Source organism: Erythrolamprus reginae, chromosome 10, assembly GCF_031021105.1.
Source record: "Erythrolamprus reginae isolate rEryReg1 chromosome 10, rEryReg1.hap1, whole genome shotgun sequence".
Lineage (NCBI taxonomy): Eukaryota > Metazoa > Chordata > Lepidosauria > Squamata > Dipsadidae > Erythrolamprus > Erythrolamprus reginae.
The window spans coordinates 35,282,399-35,307,045 of NC_091959.1; the positions used below are offsets into that span (position 1 = coordinate 35,282,399).

General features: G+C 43.3%; 1 protein-coding gene across 1 annotated transcript in view; it reads left to right on the forward strand.

Moving 5' to 3' along the window:
* SLC5A1 (solute carrier family 5 member 1) overlaps positions 1-24,647 on the forward strand; it is a 48,242-nt gene that overhangs the window by 14,690 nt on the left and 8,905 nt on the right. Inside the window, exons 3-11 of the mRNA XM_070762309.1 lie at positions 2,854-2,958; positions 3,184-3,243; positions 7,131-7,235; positions 9,398-9,503; positions 9,673-9,753; positions 11,984-12,204; positions 16,994-17,129; positions 17,231-17,338; positions 18,942-19,092. Of these exons, the coding sequence (XP_070618410.1) occupies positions 2,854-2,958; positions 3,184-3,243; positions 7,131-7,235; positions 9,398-9,503; positions 9,673-9,753; positions 11,984-12,204; positions 16,994-17,129; positions 17,231-17,338; positions 18,942-19,092 (1,073 nt within the window). The remainder of the gene's footprint in view (positions 1-2,853; positions 2,959-3,183; positions 3,244-7,130; positions 7,236-9,397; positions 9,504-9,672; positions 9,754-11,983; positions 12,205-16,993; positions 17,130-17,230; positions 17,339-18,941; positions 19,093-24,647) is intronic.

Consider the following 24,647-nt stretch of genomic DNA (forward strand, 5'->3'; position numbering starts at 1 on the left):
CCCTCTGGAATCAACTCCCCCCGGAGATTAGGACTGGCCCCACCCTCCTCGCCTTTCGTAAACTCCCGAAAACCCACCTGTGTAGCCAGGCATGGGGAAATTGATATACCCCTCGGCTGTTCTGTTTTATGTATGATTTGTTTGGGCTGTATGATTGTTTTTAATAACGGTTTTAAAATTGGGTTTTTTTAAATATTGGATTTGTACTTTGTATTGCTTGTTGTGAGCCATTCTGAGTCCTCGGAGAGGGGTGGGCACACAAATCTAATAAATTATTATTATTATTATTATTATTATTATTATTATTATTATTATTATTATTATGTGAGGGCACACGAGGAGTTGCCCTATGTCAGCTCCAGTGCACATATGGGTGCTGGCCAGCTGAGTTTCAGCCTTCTTTTGGGACGTTTTTCACCATCCCCAGGGTTGACAAAAGCCTCCTGAAACCTCAGACGGTGAAAAACAGCCCAACAGGAAGTTCGTTCTCAAACTTCCGGTTGGCCCGTTTTTCACTCACCTCCAGGCTCCAGGAGGCTTTCCTGAACCCTGGGGAGAGTGAAAAAACAGCCTAACGGGCCTATCAGAAGTCCAGAGGCCTCTAGCCCAGTGTTTCCCAACCTTGCAACTTGAAGATATTTGGACTTCAACTCCCAGAATTCCACAGCTAGCAAATGCTGGCTGGGGAATTCTGGGAGTTGAAGTCCAGATATCTTCAAGTTGCCAAAGTTGGGAAACACTGCTCTAGCCCATGCGCGGGGGAGGGCGTTATGGGCAGTAATGGGCAGCCAAAATTTTTACTGCCACACTGTGGGTGTGGCTTATTTTGTGGGTGTGGCTTGATGGTCACATGACTTGGTAGGAGTGGCTTGCTGGCCATGTGACCAGGTGGGGGCAGCTTGAGCAATCATCATTGTTCAAGTGAACTGTTAAGTCCTCAATTTACAACTTCACCAGTGTTGCTCTCTCGGGTGACAATTTGCTTCACGTTTTCCGCTTTTTTTCCTCTTTCCTCCTTCCTGGCGCATGATGCTGGAGGGGAGCCGGGCAGGAGAGAGGGAAGCTCATTCAATTCCAGGAAGGCCAAGAAAACTATATGTTATAGTTTTTCAATTGGTGATCTGAGTATTAAAAAGCCGGGGTGGTGCAGCAGGTAGAGTGCTGTACGGCAGGCCCCTGAAACTGACTGCTGGTCAGCAGTTCAGATCTCATCACCAGCTCAAGGTTGATCCAGCCTTCCATCCTTCCGAGGTGGGTCAAATGAGGACCCGGATTGTGGGGGCAATATGCTGGCTCTGTTAAAAAGTGCTATTGCTTATGTAAGTAAGTAAGTAAGTAAATAAGTAAGTAAGTAAGTAAGTAAGTAAGTAAGTAAGTAAGTAAGTAAGTAAGTAAGTAAGTAAGTAAGTAAGCAAGTAAGCAAGTAAGCAAGAAAGCAAGAAAGCAAGAAAGCAAGTAAGCAAGAAAGCAAGTAAGCAAGTAAGCAAGTAAGTAAGTAAGAAAGAAAGAAAGAAAGAAAGAAAGTAAGTAAGTAAGAAAGCAAGCAAGCAAGCAAGTAAGTAAGAAAGTAAGAAAGAAAGTAAGTAAGTAAGAAAGTAAGTAAATAAGTAAGAAAGAAAGAAAGTAAGTAAGTAAGTAAGAAAGAAAGTAAGTAAGTAAGAAAGTAAGAAAGTAAGTAAGTAAGAAAGTAAGAAAGTAAGTAAGTAAGTAAGTAAGTAAGTAAGTAAGTAAGAAAGTAAGTAAGTAAGTAAGAAAGTAAGTAAGTAAGTAAGTAAGTAAGAAAGTAAGTAAGTAAGTAAGAAAGCAAGAAAGTAAGTAAGTAAGTAAGACTGTAAGTAAGTAAGAAAGTAAGTAAGTAAGAAAGTAAGTAAGTAAGTAAGAAAGAAAGAAAGAAAGCAAGTAAGTAAGTAAGTAAGAAAGTAAGTAAGTAAGTAAGTAAGTAAGAAAGTAAGTAAGTAAGTAAGAAAGAAAGCAAGTAAGTAAGTAAGTAAGTAAGTAAGTAAGAAAGAAAGAAAGTAAGTAAGTAAGAAAGTAAGTAAGTAAGAAAGTAAGTAAGTAAGTAAGAAACATAAGTAAGTAAGTAAGTAAGTAAGTAAGAAAGTAAGTAAGAAAGTAAGTAAGTAAGAAAGTAAGTAAGTAAGAAAGCAAGTAAGTAAGTATGAAAGAAAGTAAGTAAGTAAGTAAGTAAGAAAGTAAGTGAGTAAGTAAGAAAGTAAGTAAGTAAGAAAGAAAGAAAGAAAGAAAGTAAATAAGTAAGAAAGCAAGTAAGTAAGTAAGTAAGTAAGAAAGCAAGAAAGCAAGTAAGTAAGTAAGTAAGAAAGTAAGTAAGTAAGTAAGTAAGAAAGTAAGTAAGTAATTAAGTAAGTAAGAAAGTAAGTAAGTAAGAAAGTAATTAATTAAGTAATTAAGAAAGAAAGTAAGTAAGAAAGTAAGTAAGTAGAAAGTAAGTAAGTAAGTAAGTAAGTAAGTAAGTAAGTAAGAAAGAAAGTAAGTAAGTAAGTAAGTAAGTAAGTAAGTAAGTAAGTAAGTAAGTAAATAGTTCCCCTGTTGACCTTCCTTTGTCAGAAGGTCACAAGAGGGGAACCCCTGAGCCCATAAGCCCCAGCAACCCACCACAAGGAGGAATCGGTTGCCAAGTGAATTTTGGTCACATGACCACGGGGATGCTGCCATGGTTGTGAGTGTGAAAAATGGCCATAGGTCCCGTTTCTCAGTGCCGTTGTTGTGAAGAAGAATGTGATAACTTGAGGACCGCCTGTGCTTCTGGCTGAAGTTTTGCTGGCTGGGAGGCCTTTGGACAAGCTGGACCAGGGGAGCCCCTAAACCTCTTCGCCTCCCTTTCCTCCTCTCCAGATCGGGGCCTCTCTCTTTGCCAGCAACATCGGCAGTGGGCACTTTGTGGGCCTGGCAGGGACCGGAGCGGCTGCAGGCATTGCCATCGGAGGCTTTGAATGGAACGTAAGTCCTTTCCCCTTTGGCCAGTCGTGGGTGCGAATCTCCACTGGACATCTCCTTCTGAGCCCATCTCCAGGTTCCCACTGATTGGGGGGATGGATGCTCCTTGGATGCTCAACCTTGCTTCCACGTGATATGGGGCTGGGCTACTTCGGTGGGTGGGTGGGGGGCTCTTCCCCTTCCTGCCCTGGGGGAGAGACAAAGCCAACCCCTCTTCCCCCCTTTTAGGCCCTGGTGATGGTGGTGATCCTTGGCTGGGTGTTTGTGCCAATCTATATCAAGGCTGGGGTGAGTAGACAATGCAGCTATTCTGCCGGCTGCTTCAATGTGTGTGTGTGTGTGTTATTTGTGTGTGCGTCTCCCCGAAGAGATGCTGGCTTGTACTTGGAACTCTGGGCAGGCAGGATTCCCTGTTGAGGTAGGCAGGATTCCCTTGGGTCCCATTTGTTGGGGGTCAAGGGGAAAGGGAGGGTGTTGCCTTCTCTTTCTGCTCAAGATCCCTATGGAGAATTGGTGGGCCAATGTGGGACTCGATGGGCTTTGGCCTGATTCAGCAGGGCTCCTCTTATGTTCTTATGTTCTCTCTGTCTTTCTCCTTCCTTCCTTCCTTCCTTCCTTCCTTCCTTCCTTCCTTCCTTCCTCTTTCTCTCTCTCTTTCTCTCTCTCTTTGAGTTGAGGCATGGAGGGTTCCCTTGAGTCCCATTTGTTGGGGAGTCAGGGGAAAGGGAAGGTCTTGCCTTCTCTTTCTGCTCAAGATCCCCGTGGACAATTGGGGGGGGCCACTGTGTGATACAGAATGCTGGACTCAATGGGCTTTGGGCCTGATTCAGCAGGGCTCTTCTTATGTTCTCTCTGTCTTTCTCCTTCCTTCTTTCCTTCTTTCCTTCCTTCCTCTTTCTCTATTTCTTTCTCTCTTTGAGTTGAGGCAGGGAGGCAGGGAGGGTTCCCTTGGGTCCATCCTCTTTCTGCTCAAGATCCCCATAGACAATTGGGGGACTACTGTGGGACACAGAATGCTGGACTCGATGGGCTTTGGCCTGATTCAGCAGGGCTCTTCTTATGTTCTTATGGGCAGCAAATCTATCGGATCACCATGGAAAGTTTAGATCACATCCAAAGAAAAAGAGAGAAGGGGGTTCTACAAAAGGACAGCAGATGAAGCAAAGCAGGAATTGGGGCGTTCATGGGACTTCAGCTCTCCTATCGGGTCTCATAAGCCTCATTAATTAATAGCATACTTCAGCATTAAAATACTATTTAATATACCACTGTTTTCATACATTAAACATTTTTTAAAAAAATTATATAAAACTATAGATATTATAACATTAGATTGCAAAACGACAAAAATCAAAGGACAGTTGACATTTACGTCTTCTATATAAAAGGTATGCGTACATACATAGAGAGCCAAGAATAAATCCAAATAATGTATAAGTAGAAGCTTAAATTCAACTACAAACAGTGATAATGTACATAAGAAAAATGATATACAGTGGTACCTCTACTTAAGAACTTAATTCATTCCATGACCAGGTTCTTAGGTAGAAAAGTTTGTAAGTAGAAGCAATTTTTCCCATAGAATCAATATAAAAGCAAATACAGTGATACCTTGTCTTACAAACTCTAATTGGTTCCGGGATGAGGTTCTTAAGGTGAAAAGTTTGTAAGACGAAACAATGTTTCCCATAGGAATCAATGGAAAAACAATTAATGCGTGCAAGCCCAAAATTCACCCCTTTTGCCAGCCGAAGCGCCCGTTTTTGCGCTGCTGGGATTCCCCTGAGGCTCCCCTCCATGGGAAACCCCACCTCCGGACTTCTGTGTTTTTGTGATGCTGCAGGGGAATCCCATCAGGGGAATCCCAGCATCGCAAAAACGAGCGCTTCATTAGCAACGGAAGTCTGGAGGTGGGGTTTCCCAGCGAAGGGAGCATCAGTGAAATCGCAGCATCGCAAAAACACCGAAGTCCTCGAAATCCCACCTCCGGAGCTCTGTATTTTTGCGATGCTGCGGTTTCACTGAGGCTCCCCTCACTGGGAAACCCCACCTCGGGACAAAAACAGGTGCTTTGCTGGCAACGGAAGTCCCGAGGCGGGGCATCCCAGTGGCGGCGGTGGGTTTGTAAGGTGAAAATAGTTTGTAAGAAGAGGCAAAAAAATCTTAAACCCCGGGTTTGTATCTCGAAAAGTTTGTATGACGAGGTGTTTATAAGACGAGGTATCACTGTAATGCATGCAAACCCATTAGGAAAGAAATAAAAGCTCGGAATTTGGGTGGGAGGAGGAGGAGGAAGAAGAGGAGGAGGACAGTTGCTGCTGAAGGAAGAAGGTGAGGTGAGGGGAATCAAAAATAAAAGAGAGAGAGGAACTCTGAGGCAGTGAGGAGGAGCATGTGCCTCCCATACACCCAGCGCGAGGCTGCCTCCCATACACTGCGCCAGGGAGAGAAACCCAGGGGGAATGGCAGGAAACTGGCCGGACCTTTGTGTCGCTCTCAAATTTCTTGGGAAATTTTTCTAAGTAGAAAATGGTTCTTAAGAAGAGGCAAAAAAATATTGAACACCTGGTTCTTATCTAGAAAAGTTCTTAAGTAGAGGCATTCTTAAGTAGAGCTACCACTGTATCTGCAATGTCTTAGATGGTGAACCTTTCTTTCCCTCGGATGTTGAAAGCACATAATGTATGTTTAATGGCATACATTAAACATTTTGAAGTTGTAAAACATTAAAATGTTTCAGGCAAAATCTTCTCAATCCATGAGATGCTTGATTAGGATCAACAAGTCAATGCCGCTAATTGGCTTTCGTGAGTTCATGCATAGAGCGTAGTTGAAAATCCTAAAATATTTATCCGTTATATTTGATGCTTCTTAAGGCAACTCCATAAATCAGGCTGCTTTAAGCTCCTTGCCAAGTAGCGTTGGAGCCTTATGTTCAAGTAAATATTTTACATAAACACCACCTGGGGCAGGGAGGGCTTCTTTTTTCTTTCTTCAAAGGAGAAAGGAAAGTTCTGCCAACATCCGGGCAGAAGAGTGTGGGTGAACATTTGGGGCCGACTTGGATGTGGGGGGCAGTCAAGTCAGCCTGGGAGAAACTCTGCAAATGGGGGGCTTGTGAATAGATGCAGGAGACCATCAACTCCCTTTGTTCGTTCTGCCCGCCCAAATCGGTCCCTCTCCGGAGTGCTGAATCTCTCTGCCGGGAACAGCTTCTCTGTTCTAGGCTAACTTTCCAGGCCCCTGGAACGGCACTGGCTGCCTCTATATGGGCCAAGCCTGGGGGCAGGACATTCATCCTTGGCCAGATGTGATGTCTCTCCAGCGAAGCAGCAGTCCGGGAGTGTCCGATCTTGGCCACTGTTGAGACTCCCAGACTTCAATTCCCTGGAAAAGAAGGAATTGCCCCCTCCAACCCTGATGCTCCCTCAAGAACCCTAGAGCAGTGATGGTGAGCCTTTTTTCCCCTTGGGTGCCGAGAGAATGTGCGGGCACACTATAGCGCATGCGTGACTGCCCACAGTCATAATTCAATGCCTAGGGAGGGCATAAACAGCTTCCCCTGCCCCCAGAGGCCCTTTTTCCCCAAATGCCATCACTCTGCTATTCTATTCTATTCTATTCTATTCTATTCTATTCTAATTATGTTCTGTTCTGTTCTATCCTATTCTATTTTAATGTATCTTTTTCTTTTATGTACATTGAGAGCATCTGCACCAAAGACAAATTCCTTGTGTGTCCAATCACACTTGGCCAATAAAGAATTCTGTTCTATTCTATTCTATATTCAATTCTATTCTACGCTTCACTCAATGCAGACGGCAACTCTGAGAAGGGGGAAAGGAAAACCAAAGCTGGAGGGCAGAAAGCTGCCAACCTGGTTTCCTGGTTATTCACCCCACAGCCTTCTCGGTAGAGTCGGGTTTCTTAAACCTTGGACAATTTCAGATGGGTGGACTTCCATCACTGCAGGCTGGAGAATCCTGAGAGTTGAGCTCCAGACATCTTCCAATCCCCAAGGTTGAAAAATGCTGACCGAGCGGTGCTTTATGCATGGTGGGCCAAAATAGGCATCCCGCCTTTTTCCAACCCAGGTTTCTGCAGTTCTAGGGATCTCCTCCCCCACCAGATGTCCATCTCCCCCCCCTCCATCAGCACCTTTTCCTCCCTCACAGGTGGTCACCATGCCGGAGTATCTGAAGAAACGCTTTGGAGGGAAACGGATTCAGATCTACCTGTCAATCCTGTCTCTGCTCTTGTACATCTTCACCAAGATCTCGGTGAGTTTAGCAGCTGAGTCTTCTCCAGGCGCATGGAAGAACTTTGTGGTGGGACCTCAATGGGGCTCCCTGTAGCTCAGGCATAGGATGTCCCTCCACCCAGGTGTGGAAGGGCCACGGGGGACCTCTAGGATTTTTGAGGGTATGTCAGGAGTGGAGGGGCAGTTAAAGGTGGGTAGTCATGTGATGGGCCAACTGCCTTGGGCAGGGGTAGGCAAAGTTGGCTCTTCTGTGTCTTGTAGACTTCAACTCCCAGAATTCCTGTGTTAGCATGATTGGCTCAGGAATTCTGGGAGTTGAAGTCCACATGTCATAGAAGAGCCCATTTTGCCTACTGGTCTGGGGGAACCTTCCCATCACGAGGGCTGAGAATTCGCACATCACAACTTCTGGGTTGGAGGGATCCTGCACAGCAACAGCCAGTCCCAGATACCTGAATCCCCCCACCCCAATCTTCCCAGGGACCTCTGAGGGGCACAGTTGTCCCTCAGCTCTTCTCCCTCAGCTCCCAAAAATAAAGGGCTGCCAAAATTTGTTTCCAAAACAGGTGGCTTCCTGCACCCCCTACTTTTCAGGGGTGGGGGCTTTAAGACGCTTTGGGGATGACGGGAAAGAGACCTAGAGCTAGTGAGCCCAAGGGAGCTCTCTCTCTCCCTCACTTTCTCTCTTCTCTCTCTCCATTTCTCTCTCTCTCTTCCTCTCTCTTCTTCTCTCTCTCCATTTCTCTCTCTCTTTCTCTTTCTCTCTCTCTTTTCTCTCTTCCCCTTCCTCTCTCTTCTTCTCTCTCTCCATTTCTCTCTCTCTCTTTCTCTTCTCTCTCTTCCTCTTTCTTCCCCCTCTCTCTCTTCCTCTCTGTCTCTGTCTCTTCCTCTCTCTCTCTCCCACTCTATCTCTTCCTTTCTCTCTCCATTTCTCTTCCTCTCTCTCTGTCTCTTTCTCTCTCTCTCTCTCTCCTTCTCTCTCTCTCTCCCTCCCTCCTTCCAGGGCACTGGTCCTTGCAGATGCCCTACGATGCTACTCTTTGCCCTGGTAAACAACTGCTGGAGTTAATTGTGCCCATTAACCCAAGGCCTCTGCCTTCTTTCACTAGCTGGCAATAAATGATCTCTATCAGGGTTACTGATTAAACTGTAGATGGGATGGGAAGGCCAACCCTCTCCCCCCACCCACCCAAGAAACAGGGGACAGGAGGGGAGAGGGACAGCTGAGTCCGAAGAGAGCCTCCTGGAGGGGCAGGGAGAGGCAGGACCCCCGTCTCTTGCCAGGCAGGCAGTGCCAAAGCAACAGCAAGAGTGCCGTTCCCTGTTAGGGTGCCGATTCTGTTAGAGCCCCCTCCTCTTTTTGCCCCCTAGCACAGCCAGTGGAAGACCCCAGGAACCCTTTCTGGGAGACCGGGGTCAGCTCTACTCCAGCAGGTTGCCCCTGCGTGGCCTCAGGTGCTGTGAGAAGGCTGGCACACCGCTCTTTCTGTGCGGGACGCTTTCAAGAAGCCTCACCTATCGTTCCACACCTGTAATGACCTCTTGGGCAGTGAGAGGGAAGGCCGAGGCTGAGACCGGCCTCCTAGTGGGCCCCCATTGGTGGGTGCTCAGGGGCCAAGGCCCCCAAGGGAGGAGGGGGCCCTTGCAGGTCATGCCAAGAGCAGCCCGGAGCCCTCAGGGGGAGGGGGGGTCCAGGGTCTGGAGGAACCGCTCTCCCTAGTCTGCCCTTCTACTATCTCCTGCATTTTATCTTAGGATGGATCTATGTTTATCCCAGGCATGTTTCAATTCCATTCCTGTGGCTTGACCAACAACGTATGCTGGAAGTTTGTTCCAAGCATCTATTACTCTTTTCAGTCAAATAATATTTTCTCGCGTTGCTTCTCTTTGAGCAGGGGCTGGACTAGTTGGTCCCTGAGGTTAGGGTTGGCCCTGAGCCTCTTGGCTTCCAGGGGGCAGAGGCTGGGGGCAGTGGAGGTGGTTGATCCAGGGCCAGCTGACCCCCTCCTCCCCTCTTGTAACCAGGCCAACACAAAAGCCCCCTCCTCATGAAGCAGGGCCCTTCTGGGTGGGTGGGTGGGTGGTTGGATGGGGTGGGTGGAGAGACGCCTCCTCCCGCTGCCCCTCTGCTTGGGGGTCTCCGCCAGCTTCCCCAGTGCCAATCCTCCCTTCGCACCACAGGCAGACATATTTTCCGGAGCCATCTTCATCCAAATTGCCATGGGGCTGAACATATACGTGGCCATCATCATACTGCTGACCATCACGGCCCTCTACACCATCACAGGTGAGTCCCGTCTGCAGGTGAGCCTCCCAAGTCAGGGTCAGGCCCTGGGGATGCCCCCTACCCGCTTCCCTGCACGAAGGGCACCCCAGTGGAGGAGCCCAAAGTTCCCTGGGCTGCCTCCCTCCCTCCCCTGATCGCAGCCTTCTGGTCCCCTCCCTCTGCCTGGCAGGAGGACTTGCCGCCGTGATCTACACCGACACGCTACAGACCTTCATCATGCTGGTGGGATCCATCATCCTGACCGTCTTTGGTAAGCTTGAGTTCAAAACCAGCCTTGCCCCCTGCCCCCATGTCTGGAATTCAAGGGAGACCCCCAAAAGACGCTGGGAGGTTTTTGGCTGGGCGGCTGGGAGTTGCTTTAAGAAGGTCGGACGGAGCCGCCTTCTTTTTCTTGCTTATTTTCTCCTTTTGGGGTTTGTAAATCTAATAAGTAAACAATGCAGACTCATTTTTAAAATTGTGGTGGTCCACCAGGCTGTGTGAACCCAGCCCATGGCATCAGGGTTTGGGTCCGTGCATTGGGTGAACTGAGAAAACGGTTGACTTAACCCGAGTGAGCATTTTGCACAATCCCAACCATGCGTGCTCAGCTGAATACACAAACCAGGTTTTCTCCTGCGACATAAGGATCGGAAGCGTTCTTTTTAAGGCAAAACTGAAGCTCCCAAACTACCAGACTCAGCTGTGGCCAGAACTGGTCAGATTCCAGGCTGTATATGCCGTACATGGCATTGGACCAGAATACCTTCGGGACCGCCTTCTGCTACACAAATCCCAGTGGCCGATTAGGTCCCACAGAGTTGGCCTTCTCCGGGTCCCATCGACTAAACAATGTCATCTGGCAGGACCCAGGGGAAGAGCCCTCTCTGTGGTGGCCCCGGCCCTCTGGAATCAACTCCCTCTGGAGATTCGAACTGCCCCGCCCTCCTCACCTTCCACAAGGCTCTGAAGACCCATTTATGTCACCAGGCATGGGGAGATTAATGCACCCTATTCTGACTAGTAAGACTTGAGTATGGTATGATTGTGTAGTATCGAGCCTCAGGGGAATCCCAGCAGTGCAAAAACGGGCGCTTCGGCTGGCAAAAGGAGCGAGTTTTGGGCTTGCACGCATTAATCGCTTTTTCATTGAGTCCTATGGGAAAACATTGTTTCGTCTTATGAACTTTTCACCTTACGAACCTCGTCCCGGAACCAATTAAGTTGGTAAGACAAGGTATCATTGTACCCCCTAGCTTTTATGATTTATGTATGGTTTGAGTGGGTTGTGTGACTATTTTAATGATAAGGGTTTTTAATTGTTTTTTAAGTATTGGATTTGTACACTGTTTATTATTGTTGTAAGCCACCCCGAGTCTCCAGAGAGGGACAGCATACAAATCTAATAAATTATTATTATTATTATTATTATTATTATTATTATTATTATTATTATTATTATGTCAGTACAACACAGCAAACGAGATCACTATGCTGGATTTCGTATTTCATCACCAGTCGGGTGCTTCCCAAGCACCTAGGACTGCGTGATGTAGCGGCGAATTATGTTTGCCGATCCCAGTAAAGCGGCCTTTTGCAATTGACAGATGGAGATTTTGTCAATTCCGATGGTTTTCAAATGTCCGCTGAGATCCTTTGGCACTGCGCCCAGCGTGCCAAGTACCACTGGGACCACTTTCACTGGCTTATGCCAGAGTCATTATAGCTTGATTTTTAGATCTTCGTATTTCACTAATTTCTCTAGTTGCTTCTCCTCAATTCTGCTGTCTCCTGGGATTGCAATGTTGATGATCCATACTTTCTTTTTCTCCACGATCACAATGTCTGGTGTGTTATGCTTCAGAATTCGGTCAGTCTGAAGTCGGAAGTCCCACAGTAGTTTTGCTTGCTCATTTTTGACCACTTTTTCAGGCTTATGATCCCACCAGCTCTTTGCCATTGGTAAATGGTAGTTCTGGCACAAGTTCCAGTGGATCATCTGTGCCACAGCATCGTGTCTATGCTTGTAGTCAGTCTGTGCGATCTTTTTGCAGCAGCTGAGTATGTGATCGATTGTTATTTATTATATTATTATTATTATTATTATTATTATTATTATTATTATTATTAATTTGAATTTTTGAAGTCCAGTTTCTAAACTTCCAGTTTGCCCGCTGGGCATTTTTGTGCACTCCTGGGCTTCAGGGAACCTTCCCTGAAGCCTCCGGAGGGCCAAATTCCCTGCCCTAAGGGCGAAAATCAGCTGGCTAGACCTGACATAGGGCAACACCTTTGCGTCCCTTCCGATATGGCTCCACCTGCCACCTGTGGCGCAGGTGGCACAGGTTCTCCCCCACTGTTCTAGGAAATGCTTCGATTCTGCCTCTGCCACAGTCCCCTGAGCTGATGTGAGTCTCACCACATAGGTTTGCAGGAGTGGAAAACTCTTCTGCTTTGCCACCGAACTTCCTTGTCCTGACTGATTGTTTGACCTTCCGCAGCATTTAAAGAAGTCGGAGGATACGAGGGCCTGCAGGAGAAGTATATGAAAGCCATCCCATTCAACATCTCCTACGATAATGTGACCATCCCTGAAAAGTGCTACACTCCCCGTCCAGATGCCTTCCACATTTTCCGGGACCCGGTGAACGGCGACCTCCCTTGGCCTGGACTCGTCTTTGGCCTGAGCATTCTGGCCTTGTGGTATTGGTGCACTGACCAGGTAGGGTCATGATGCTCTTGGTAGTTTTGATGTTCCCTGCACACAGATCTTCTCTGTGGGATCCTCCTGATCCTGTGCTTGGAGACCTAAAGAGACAATGCTTGGGTTTTAGGATCTGGACCTGTGGGGTCAGAACTCTACCCTAGCTCCACCTTTCAGTATGAGCTTCCAAAGATGAGAGAGGCGGGTACCAAGGCGCAAGCAAGTAATATATATAATATGTTAGTGCAGTCAGACGGGGATGTGATCCAAGGATTGACTAAATGGTGGCAAAGTGAAATACAAGTAGAGGTGCAAGAGATGAAAAATGTATAGTGGAGAATACAGTGATCCCTCGATTTTCGCGGGTTCAAACTTCGCGAAACGGCTATACCACAGTTTTTCAAAAAAATATTAATTAAAAAATACTCCGCGGTTTTTTTTCTATACCACGGTTTTTCCCACCCGATGACGTCATATGTCATCACCAAGAGTCACTTCTCTCTCTCTTTCTCTTTCTTTCCTGTCATTCTCTGCTTCAATCATTTTCTCATTTCTCTTTTTTTCTCCCTTTTTCTATAATTTTTCTCTCTCTCTCTACCTTCCACTCTCCCCCCTCTTGCTCTCTCTCTCTTTCTCCCTTTCCCTCTCTGTGAGAACGCCTGCCCCCACCTCTCCTGCAGCCCCCTCGCTGATAGCTGGGACAAAAGTGCTCTCACTTAAGGGACTGTGAGAGGGGCGGGGCGGGCATTCTCAAAGCGCTCAGAGCGGCTACCGGCCGAATGAGGAGGATGAGAAGCCGTAGCCGCCAGCGCTGCTGCAGGAGGACCCGTGTCCCAAGAAAACCGGTGAGAGGGGTGGATCGGGCAGGCGGGCGGGCGGTAGTGACGAGGGGGCCGGAGGCGCTGGGGGGGCGGGGGCAGCCGACATTCAAAGCAATCTTTGCCGGCCTCCACACTTTCGTCGCTCCCTGCCCTAATTTCAAGCCCGGCTCCTTGCGCTGCCTTGAAAAAGGGTGCATGGGGGTAGTTTTTGGCTGTCCATAGCCAAAAATAGTGTTTTTACTTCCGCACCGCTACTTCGCAGAAAATCGACTTTCGCGGGAGGTCTTGGAACGTAACCCCCGCGAAAATCGAGGGAACACTGTATAAGGAAAACTAAGAATACAAGGGTTAGGGAAATGAGAAGGAAAATGTTACATAAGTGGTATCACACACCCGTTCAACTTGCGTACTTTCAGCAGAATGTTAAGAGTATTTGTTGGCATGGGTGTCAAGATAAAGGAGTGTTTATGCATATGTTTTGGGGATGCCCGGTAGTGCACAATTTTTGGCAAAAAGTGCAAGAGGATATTAATAGGATGTTAAATATACGATGGATAATTACTAAGGAAATGGCAGTATTAATTAAAAGTAATCCAATGGGAGAATTTAGAGAAATAAAACGAGCAGCGATAGAAAGCGCTCAGGCAGTCATAGTCTTGGGTTGGAAGGATGCGACAAAATGGACAATGCAAAATTGGTACTGGTACATGGTGGATCACATTCAATTTGAGATTATGGATAAAAGGATGAATTTGGTTAATGAAACTGATTTGCGACAACTGATGGGACAGTGGGATAAGGGAAGATGATATATGGCGAGTAGAATCCGAGACCAAGCTACAAAGAATAAATTAGAATCATTTTATAATATATACAGTAAATAGATACTTTGCTCTTGGGTTAAAATGGTTCATACAAGAAACACCCCCGATTTGATGGTGGGGTGTGAATGTTTGTCTGGTGGTGGGCACTAATCACAACACACCGATGTTTATATTTTTAAAAAATCAATAAAAATAGTAAATAAAAAACAAAAAACAAAGGTGAGAGTGGCCTCGTGCTGGGCCGAGGCCGGCTGATTATGTTTCTGGTCTTTGGATGCTATCGCCAGTTCCAATTCTTGTTGTCCGTCTGGCATTTAAATCAATTCACAAATAATCCAGACATTCAGAGAGTCTGCTCCTAAACTATGGCTGATTGCATGATGTTAACTGAACTGTGGCTTATGGAATGAAGCTGATTTCCAGGATACACTGAACTGTAAACTACAGAGGGTGGACACAAAAATGAAAACACCTTGCAGCTCTTCCGTGGAATCCTGATTTGTGAGCTCCCTTCAAACAGTTTTTGTGGAAACTGGGTTCTGTACGTGTCTATTGAGCTCTGCAGTGATTTTAGAAGCTGCGGTCTTTGATCCGCTTTAACAATTTGCTTTAGTGTCCGACGGTCATTACTTTTGAGACATGACCTCTTGAAATGCAAAACATTCGGGCACTTTCTGTTACACTAGCGCCTGCCATTCGAGCACCCACAATTTGGCCTCTTTGAAAGTCTGAGAGGTCTGCCTTTTCTAGAAGGTTATAACCAATTTCCTTAAATTTCTGGGGGGGGAAAGGGTAGTTTAAAAAACATATCAAATAACAGAATTTTAAAAAGCATTAAAATATATCAAGTTTTGATTGATTTGAACATGTTCAAACATTATGATGCCAAAAAGTCAAGTGTTTCCAATTTTTTGTCCACCCCCTGTAACTGGTACAACCAAAAGTTGAAATTCCAGTTGACTAGTTTGTGGCTCAGCGTCTCATGTGAATCTAGCCTGAACATCTTTTTTTTAAAAAATAATATTTTTATTGGTTTTGCACATTTGTATATAACATAAAACAAACATAAAACAGTGCACAGTGCATGTGCCCATCACCCGACTGACAATACCCACCACCACCACCACCAATTAGGGGGATTCAAATATTTACTAGTTTATGTTCTTTTATTTTCTTAGCTCTAGTTTGCATTTGTTTACTACGGTATTCAAAGAGTGATTGGCATTTATTTTTCTCATTTTCGTCACAAATTCTACTCAACATATAATCTTTCACCTTATTCCATCGTACCATCAGCTTCTCCAATTTGTTTTCATCAAAATTGTTTAATCTTATTTCCATGATTTCAAAATGAATGTGATCCACCATGTACCAGTACCAGTTCTGTAATGTCCATTTTTTAGACTCTTTCCAACCCAATACTGTACCACTACCGCTTGAGCGCTTTCCAGTGCTGCAGTTTTTATTTCTTTGAAGTCTCTTAATTCTCTTTGTTTAACTAATATCGTCATTTCTTTTGTAGTTATCCACTTAATATTTAATATTTTATTTATTTCATTCTGCACTTCCTTCCAAAATTCCTGAACTTCGACACACTCCCATAACATATGCATAAAGATTCCTTTCTTTTGGTAACCATGCCAAAACATCTTACACAAAAAAGCTGCACCAACAGGTGGATATGAGACGGTGCTGGTGTGGTGAGCCTGTAAAACCCAAAGATCTTCCCATCACTCATGAAAGCCAAACATCCTTGCCATAAGAGTAAGGAAAAGGCACACTACATCCAGGTGAGGTCTGAATTTGGAGGCCCTGCTAAAGAATCACCTTTCCTCCCAGATCCAACCTTGTGGGAAGCCCAGGGCTCAGAGCAGAGATCATTTCCAGGGCCTGGTCCCAATGTCTGGACAGCCATTTGTACGGAATGATGTAGGGCAGAGATGGCGAACCTATGGCACGGGTGATACAGGTGGCATGCGGAGCCAAATCTCTGGCACGCGAGCTGTTGCCCTACTGTGTTTCTCCGAAAATAAGACACTGTCTTATATTAATTTTTGCTCCAAAAGTTGTGTTACGTCTTATTTTCGGGGGGTGCCTTATATTTCTCAAATAAGACAAATTCATAAGCACAAAAGCTGACACCCCCAAAGAAAGTGTACCGTATGGTACACTGATTACGATACGGTACCTGTCAGTATGGCACCCACACACACAAACGACGGCACTTATATGGTACAACAATATACTCCCGCTATTGCAGTTTCCGGCCACCAGAGGAACTACAGTCTACGCACTGTAGTGGAGACTGTAATGGCGGTGAGACAGCAGCAGACTGTGTCTGCTGTACTGGACAATACAAAGCGATGGAAGGGGCCAGCAGGGGACGCCACATTATTACGGTACCGCTATGAACAGCTTTGAATGGTACCGTATGTTTTTCCACCGTACCGTATGTAAACTTGACTACACCTTCTTTTCGGGGGGTGCCTTATATTAGCAAATTCTGCAAAACCTCTGACATGCCTTACTTTCGGGGTACGTCTTATTTTCGGGGCAACAGGGTAGATCAGCTCCAATGTGCATGTTTGTGCCAGCCAGCTGATTTTTGGCTAACACAGAGGCTCTGGGAGGGTGTTTTTGGCTTCCAGAGACCCTCAGGGGGGAATGGAGGAGGGCATTTTTACTCGCCCCCGGCTCCAGAGAAACCTTTGGGAAGGCGAAACATGAGCCTACGGGGCCCACCAGAAGTTGGGAAACAGGCCATTTCCGGCCTCCGGGGGGCAGGGGAAGATGTTTTTGCCTTCCCTAGGCAGTGAATTATAGGAATGGGCACTCGTGCATCCACGATAGTGCACACCCACAATCTTTCGGCACCCGAGGAAAAAAAGGTTCGCCGTCACTGATGTAGGGTCTCCTGCGTGGCACAGAAGACCCCCTTGGAAGGTCCCTTTTAACCAGTGATGGGCTACCAAAATTTTTACTACCACGCCATAGGCGTGGCTTATGCATTTTGTTTCAACATCTTTCAGTGCAAATGGGCTGGAGCTCCAAATTTTGCTACTGGAACTGCGTTCCTGACCGTTCCCATAGGAGCCCATCACTGCTTTTAACCCTATGATTCTATATTTTGTGTTCTTATTCCTTTGCTCCTCTCTTGGGCAGGTCATCGTCCAGCGATGCCTCTCGGGGAAAAACATGTCCCATGTCAAGGCTGGCTGCATCATGTGCGGCTACTTGAAGTTGCTGCCCATGTTCCTGATGGTGATGCCCGGCATGATCAGCCGCATTCTCTACCGAGGTGAGAGCTGTCCCACCCAGGAGGCAGAGGGCGGGGGGGGGGGGGGTTTCAAGTGGTTCAGCTCACTCACTGGGGACCCTGCTGTCCATTTCTTCCCGCAGACAGAGTGGCCTGTGTCATTCCCTCGGATTGCAAAGCGATATGTGGGACCGAGGTTGGCTGCACAAACATCGCCTATCCAACAATGGTGGTGGAGCTCATGCCCAATGGTGAGATGAAGCCAGGAAATTGGGTTATTTGTGCCTTGGACTGCAATGCTGGCTGCAATGCCCATGTTACACCAACACTGCGCAGTCTGCATTGGTTGCCGATCAGTTTCCGGTCACAATTCAAAGTGTTGGTTATGACCTATAAAGCCCTTCATGGCACCGGAACAGATTATCTCAGGGACCGCCTTCTGCTGCACAAATCCCAGAGACCAGTTAGGTCCCACCGAGTGGGCCTTCTCCGGGTCCCGTCAACTAAACAATGTTGCTTGGCGGGACCCAGGGGAAGAGCCTTCTCTGTGGCAGCCCCGGCCCTTTGGAACCAACTCCCCCCCAGAGATTAGAATTATCCCCACCTTCCTTGCCTTTTGTAAGCTTCTTAAAGCCCACCTCTGCCGCCAGGCATGGGGAAACTGAGATACTTTTTCCCCCTAGGCCTTTACAATTTTATGCATTGGTTTAACTGTTTTAATATTGGATTGTTATATGCTGTTTTTATTACTGTTGTTAGCCGCCCCGAGTCTACGGAGAGGGGTGGCATACAAATCCAATCAATCAATCAATCAATCAATCAATAAAAATAAAAAATAGATAGATAGATAGATAGATAGATAGATAGATAGATAGATAGATAGATAGATAGATAAATAAATAAAAAGTCCGTTCCCAAAATCGTGTGTCCCAAAGGCTGTGCATTATGGTGCTGCTTCTGGCATGATGAGGGCTCACCTTGATCAGCCTTTTAATAATAATAATAATAATAATAATAATAATAATAATAATAATAATATATTAGATTTGTATGCTGCCTCTCCCCGTAGACTCGGAGTGGCTCACAACAAAATAATAATAGTGTAACAAATCTAATATTAAGAACATCTAGAAACTCAACATTAAAACCATACAACAGAATCATACCATGTGTAAACTGTATAAGCCTGGGGGTATCTTAGTTCCCCCATGCCTGGCGACAAAGGTGGGTCTTTAGCAACTTACAAGGAGGGTGGGGGCGGTTCTAATCTCTGGGGGGAGTTGATTCCAGAGGGCCGGGGCTGCCACAGAGAAGGCTCTTCCCGTGGGGCCTGCCAGCTGACACTGTTTAGTTGACGGGACCTGGAGAAGGCCAACTCTGTGGGACCTTAATCAGTCGCTGGGATTCGTGCGGCAGAAGATGGTTCCAAAGGTATTCTGGTCCAATGCCATGTAGGGGGTTCATTACCAACACTTTGAATTGTGACCGGAAACTAATCATCAGCCACTGCAGGCCGCGAAGTGTTGGAGAGATGTGTGCATATCTAGGTAGCCCCACAATAACTCTCGCGGCCGCATTCTGCACGATCTGAAGTTTCCAAACACTTTTCAAAGGTAGCCTCATGCAGAGAGCGTTGCAGTAGTCGAACCTCGAGGTGATGAGAGAGTGAGTGACTGTGAGCAATGACTCCCTGTCCAAATAGGGTCGCAACTCATGCATTCCCAGCGGTGCATTCATTGCTAGGCCCGGCGGTTGAGTTCTCACCCCTGTGGCTGTGCAGCCGGCCAATTTTGGCTGTAACCCTCCACCGGAGTTGCTCACCCCAAAGCTTTGCCTATTCACTTTGTTTTCCAGGGCTCCGAGGCCTGATGCTCTCGGTGATGCTGGCCTCGCTGATGAGTTCCCTCACTTCCATCTTTAATAGTGCCAGCACCCTCTTCACAATGGACATCTACACCAAAATACGCTCCAACGCCAAGGAGAAGGAGCTCATGATTGTCGGCAGGTAAGTGCTTGGGGGTGGCAGCAGCAGGGAAGGCTCAGCCCAGGGGAAATGGCAGGAGAGGCCAGCTGGAGCCCAAGAGTAGTGGCTCCAAACCCTTTAGGCAGTGGGGAATCCTCTGCACAAGGAAGGCTGCTTCCCCTTGCCTTTACGGAGCCTCCAACCAGTCGCCAGGCTTTGGAAATGAAAACATCCACTAAAGTACCGTATTTTTCAGAGTATAAGACGCACCAGAATATAAAACGCACCTTAGTTTTTGGAGAGGAAAATAGGGAAAAGAATCTGCTTACCAGGTATTCATCTGGCTAGCGTTCTTAGTCTGGTCAGCTTCAGCACATTATTTTATCTCCTAGGTTTTTTTTTTTTTTTTTTCCAATTTTTTTATTATTTTTCATAAAAAGACAAACAGATACAAACAAACAATAAACATAAAGTGGGGGTGTATTTCCCCCGCTTCTTATGAAAGTATAAATTCAAATATAGAAAAAGAATACATATGTATTAACTATTATAAAAAAAAGAAAAAATTAATAAATTTGAATTGAAGTTTACAAATCTTAATGTGGGTATTAAGGTTAGTATAACATAGTTACCAAAAAGGAAAGATACCTTTAATATAATCCTAATTACTATAATAAAATAGTATTAAACCTTCAATCTAGACAGTAAGACTAAATTCAACTATTATACTTCAAAAATCTTAATATATTGCTTATACTTATACATACATAGCTATATCATAATCATCAAAAAAATCCTTTTAAACTAATATTACTATTTATTTATTTTATTTATTATTTGGATTTGTATGCCGCCCCTCTCCGAAGACTCGGGGCGGCTCACAACAAGTGAAAAACAATCCAATACAATCCAATTAATTAAAATATTATAAGTTTAAGAAAATCCCCAATACTAACATACACACATACAGGCATATTATTATCATCTAGATAAAAACTAATACAAAATAAAAAAAAAGAAAAAACAACCACTAACAATATATCTTATTTTTTCTTATCTATCCATTTGTAAACGTTGTTCCATGTTTCGTAAAATTTAGTATCCTCTTGATCGTTTAATCTTCTTGTCATCATATCCATTTCAGCGCAATCTAATATCTTAGCTATAACCTCTTCTTCCTTGGGGATTTCCTCCCCTTTCCAGTTTTGCGCATATATTATTCTAGCCGCAGTTAATATATGTATGATTAAATAAAAAATTTCTTTCTTATAAATCTGGGTTGTGACACCTAATAAATAAAATTCCGGGGTATTTTCTATATCTTGTTTTATTATTTCTTTTAATATTTTTTCAATCATCTTCCAATATATTTTTGCTTTGCTGCATGTCCACCATTGATGATAGTAAGTTCCTATATCCTTCTTACATTTCCAACATATTGGGGATGTTTTGGGAAACATTTTTGCTATCCTATTTGGTGGGAGATGCCATCTATAGAACATTTTGATTTGGTTTTCTTTTAAAGAAACTGATTTAGTCATTTTCCAATTATTAATCCACACTTTCTCCCATGTGTCTATATCTATTTCCTTACCAATATTTCTACACCATCTTATCATAGTATCTTTTAAAGACAATTCTATATTTTTATGAGCAATAAGTAGTTTATATATTTTCCCTATCATTTTTGTAGGGTTAGTGGTTATTAAGGTAGTTAAAGAATTCTTACTTTTATTAAAAATGTAAAGAGTTTTATCCTTCTGATATCTAGATCGGATCTGGGCATAGTGCCACCAATCTATTATTATCCCTTTTTCTTGTAGTTCAATTCTAGATTTAAGCTTCATCTGATCATTTAATAGTTCTTTATATCTATGAGTCATTTTCTTGTCCTTTATAGACTTTGGATGCGTTATTGCTTCTAAGGGAGCTAACCAATCTGGGATGCTTAAGAAATGATTCTTCTTTATATCTTTCCATACTTCTAGTAAGTATTTCCTTAATGTATGCCTTTTAAAATAAGAATGGTTTTTGTCCTTATCATACCATAAAAATGCGTGCCATCCAAGCATTAAATCATGTCCTTCTAGTTCAAGTGTTCTTTTATTATCTAAAATTATCCAATCTCTAAGCCATGTTAGTGCAGCGGCCTGATAGTATAATTTCCAATTTGGAAGGCCAAATCCTCCTCTTTCTTTGATATCTTCTAAACAATTCATTTTTATCCTTGCTTTTTTACCTTGCCATATAAATTTTTTAACTAAGTTTGTTAAAGTTCTTAAAAAGATACCCCCTGGGTTTATTGGTATTGTCTGAAAAAGAAATAAGACCTTGGGTAAAATGTTCATCTTAATTGTTGCAATTCTTCCTAAGAAAGATATTTTCAAATTGTTCCAGGTTGCTAAGTCTTTTTTAATTTCTGCTAACAATTTCATATAATTATCATTTTTTAATGTTATTGTTTTCGCTGTTAAATTTATTCCTAAATATTTTACCTTTTTTACAGTCTTTATTCCAGAAATAGTTTCTAATTTAGTTTCTAGTGTTTTGTTCATGTTTTTAGTCAAGTAATGTGTTTTGTTTTTGTTTATCTTTAAACCTGCTACATTTCCATATTGTTCAATGGTTTGTAATAAAGTAGGAACTGTTGTGGTCGGTTCTTCAATTATAAACATTAGATCATCTGCAAAGGCCTGGAGTTTATAGATTTCATCTCCTACGGTTAAACCTTTTATTCTGGGGTCCGCTCTTATTTTAATTAATAAGGTTTCAAGGGTCATAATAAATAACAATGGTGATATAGGACATCCTTGGCGAACTCCCTTATTTATATCAAGTATTGGTAGTTGACTGTTATTCAATATTATATTCGTTGTTTGTTTTGAATATATAGTATCTATTAGATTAACAAATTTTGGGCCAAATCTCATTTTATTTAATTGCATTTTTATAAATATCCAATTAACGTTGTCGAAGGCTTTTTGAGCATCCAAAAACATTAAAGATGCCATCTTATCTGAGTGTTGTTCATAGTACTCTAGTATATTTATTACAGTTCTAATATTATTTTTAATTTGTCTCCCTGGAAGAAACCCATTTTGGTCTTGGTGTATTATTCCATTTATAACTCCTTTAAGTCTTTCTGCATAAATGGCAATAAAGATCTTATAGTCTACATTTAATAGTGATATAGGCCTATAATTTTTGATTTTTTCTGGTTCTGTACCCTGTTTATGTATTAAAGTTGTCAGTGATTCTGACCAAGATTTAGGAATTTTTCCGTCAAGTCTACAGGAATTAAAAGTTTCTAACATATGGTTTCTTATTGTTTCATTATCTATCTTATACCATTCTGCAGGTATGGCATCTGGGCCTGTGGCCTTGTTGCTTTTCTGTTTTTTAATTGTTATTAGGAGTTCCTCCATTGTTATTGGTCCGTCCATGGTAGCCTGTTGATCTTCTGTTATTTGTGGTAGATTTGAAGCCTCTAAATAGTTAAAAACTTCATCTTCAATGACATGATCTTTAGCATATAATTCCTTATAGAAATTATACACAATGTCTGCCTTACCTTCTGTATCGTATTTTATTTTACCATCTTTATCTTCTAATTTTTGGATTAATTTTGATTGACTTTGTTTTCTAAGTTTATACGCTAGCCATCTGCCAGGTTTATTTGCATATTCAAAGTATTGTTGCTTTGCTCTTTTAATCTTTTCAGTTAATTGGTTTTGTTCTATAACTCTAATTTTATGTTTAATTACGTTTATTTCTGTCTTTAGATCTCTATTCTTAGTATGTTGCTGCGATAAGGATTCTAATTGTTTTAGTTCGTTTGTTAATTGTAAATACTCTAATTTCTTTTCCTTATTGTATTTTGCTGTATAAGATATTGTTAAACCTCTTATGTACGCTTTAACTGTATCCCATAAGTTCTGTGGAGTAGTGTCTGATGTTTTATTAATTTCAAAAAATATTTTTAATTCCTTTTCAATCCAATCCTTATATTTCTTGTCGTTTAATATATGCCTGTTCATCCGCCAATTGTTCTGTTTATTATTCATCGTCATATAGACCACTATTGGATTGTGATCGGCCCATGTATTAACGTCTATCTCAACTTCTCTTATTTGTTCTGCCACCGTTTTTGGTGCCCATAACATGTCAATTCTCGTCCAAATTTTGTGAGGATTGGAATAAAAGGTAAATTGCCTTTTGAGAGGGTGTCTTTCCCTCCAAATATCGCTTAATAATAGTTCCGCTTTCATTTTTTGAAAAGTACTGGGTAGCAAGTTTCTTCTTGTTTTTTTACCTTTTCCCCTTTTTTTATTACCTCCCCCTCCTGAGTGGTCTAATTGTCTATTCGCGATAGCATTAAAATCACCTATTATCAATAGATTATCAATAGCTAAATCTGTTATTGTTTGGTGTAAATTTTTATAGAATGTCATTTGGTCTTCATTGGGGGCATAAATAGAAACAACCACTAGAGGTCTGGGTTCAATATCTACTTGTACAATCAATATCCTACCCTCTTTATCCTTATATATTTGTTTGGAATTTATAGAATTCTTGACATACATCACTACACCTCTTTTTTTTTGGTCTGCTAATGCAGCATACATTTTTCCAATTTTGGGATTCAACAGTAATTTTTGGTTATCTTTTTTAATATGAACTTCTTGTAGTATTGCAATCTGAACATTTTGGTTTCTGATTTTGGAAAAAATTTGCTTCCTTTTTCTTGGTTCGTTAAGTCCATTAACATTTACGGAAAAGATTTTCAAGTCTTTATTCATTGTCATTTAATAGGTTTTTTGGTTTCTCGCTGAGGTTGAACTCTTCTAGAACCTTGGTCCTGCTCTATTACTTGGGCAGTTGCCCCCAGGTTTTCTTCTTGCTGAGTTAGTGATTTTTCCCCTGGTTGCTGTTGAGCTGGCTGTAGTTGGACCACTAGTTGCTTACTTGCATGGTCGGAGTGGCCCAAACCACTCTGTTCAAGAAAGAACATAGCTTGATCTACGTTTTCCAGTTTGTACCTTGTAGAGCGCCATGTCAGAGAAAGTCCTTGTGGAATAAGCCAACGGTAAGTGATATTTTCTTTAATCAAGATTTTGGTTAAAAAGTGGTAATCTCTTCTGTTTTCTCTGACACTTCTTGGAACTTGTTTTAATATCTTTATTTCTACTCCATGTCGTTGAGGCGGGGAGTTTCTTGAATAATGAAGTATCTCATCTCGCAACGCATTTCTTGTAAATTTAATATGTATCTCTCTTGGGAGGTTGTGTCGACGGATATAGCTATTCGAGATTCGGTATACTTCATCGATTTCTTTCTGTAAAGCCATGGGGTCCTCTTGAAGTATACCTCCAATGATTTCCGCCATAGTCGTTTTTAAGTCTTCATCTTTTTCCTCTTTTATATTCTGAAATCGAAGTCCGTACGAAGCTCGTTGCATCTCCAGCTGGATGATAGATTCATCATATCTTTTGTATCTTTCATCAGCTCTCCCTTCAAGATACTCCATTCTTTTCTCATTTTTGTCAGCTTGCTCTTCAACTTTTTTAACTCGGTCATCACTTTCTTGAAGAGTTTGT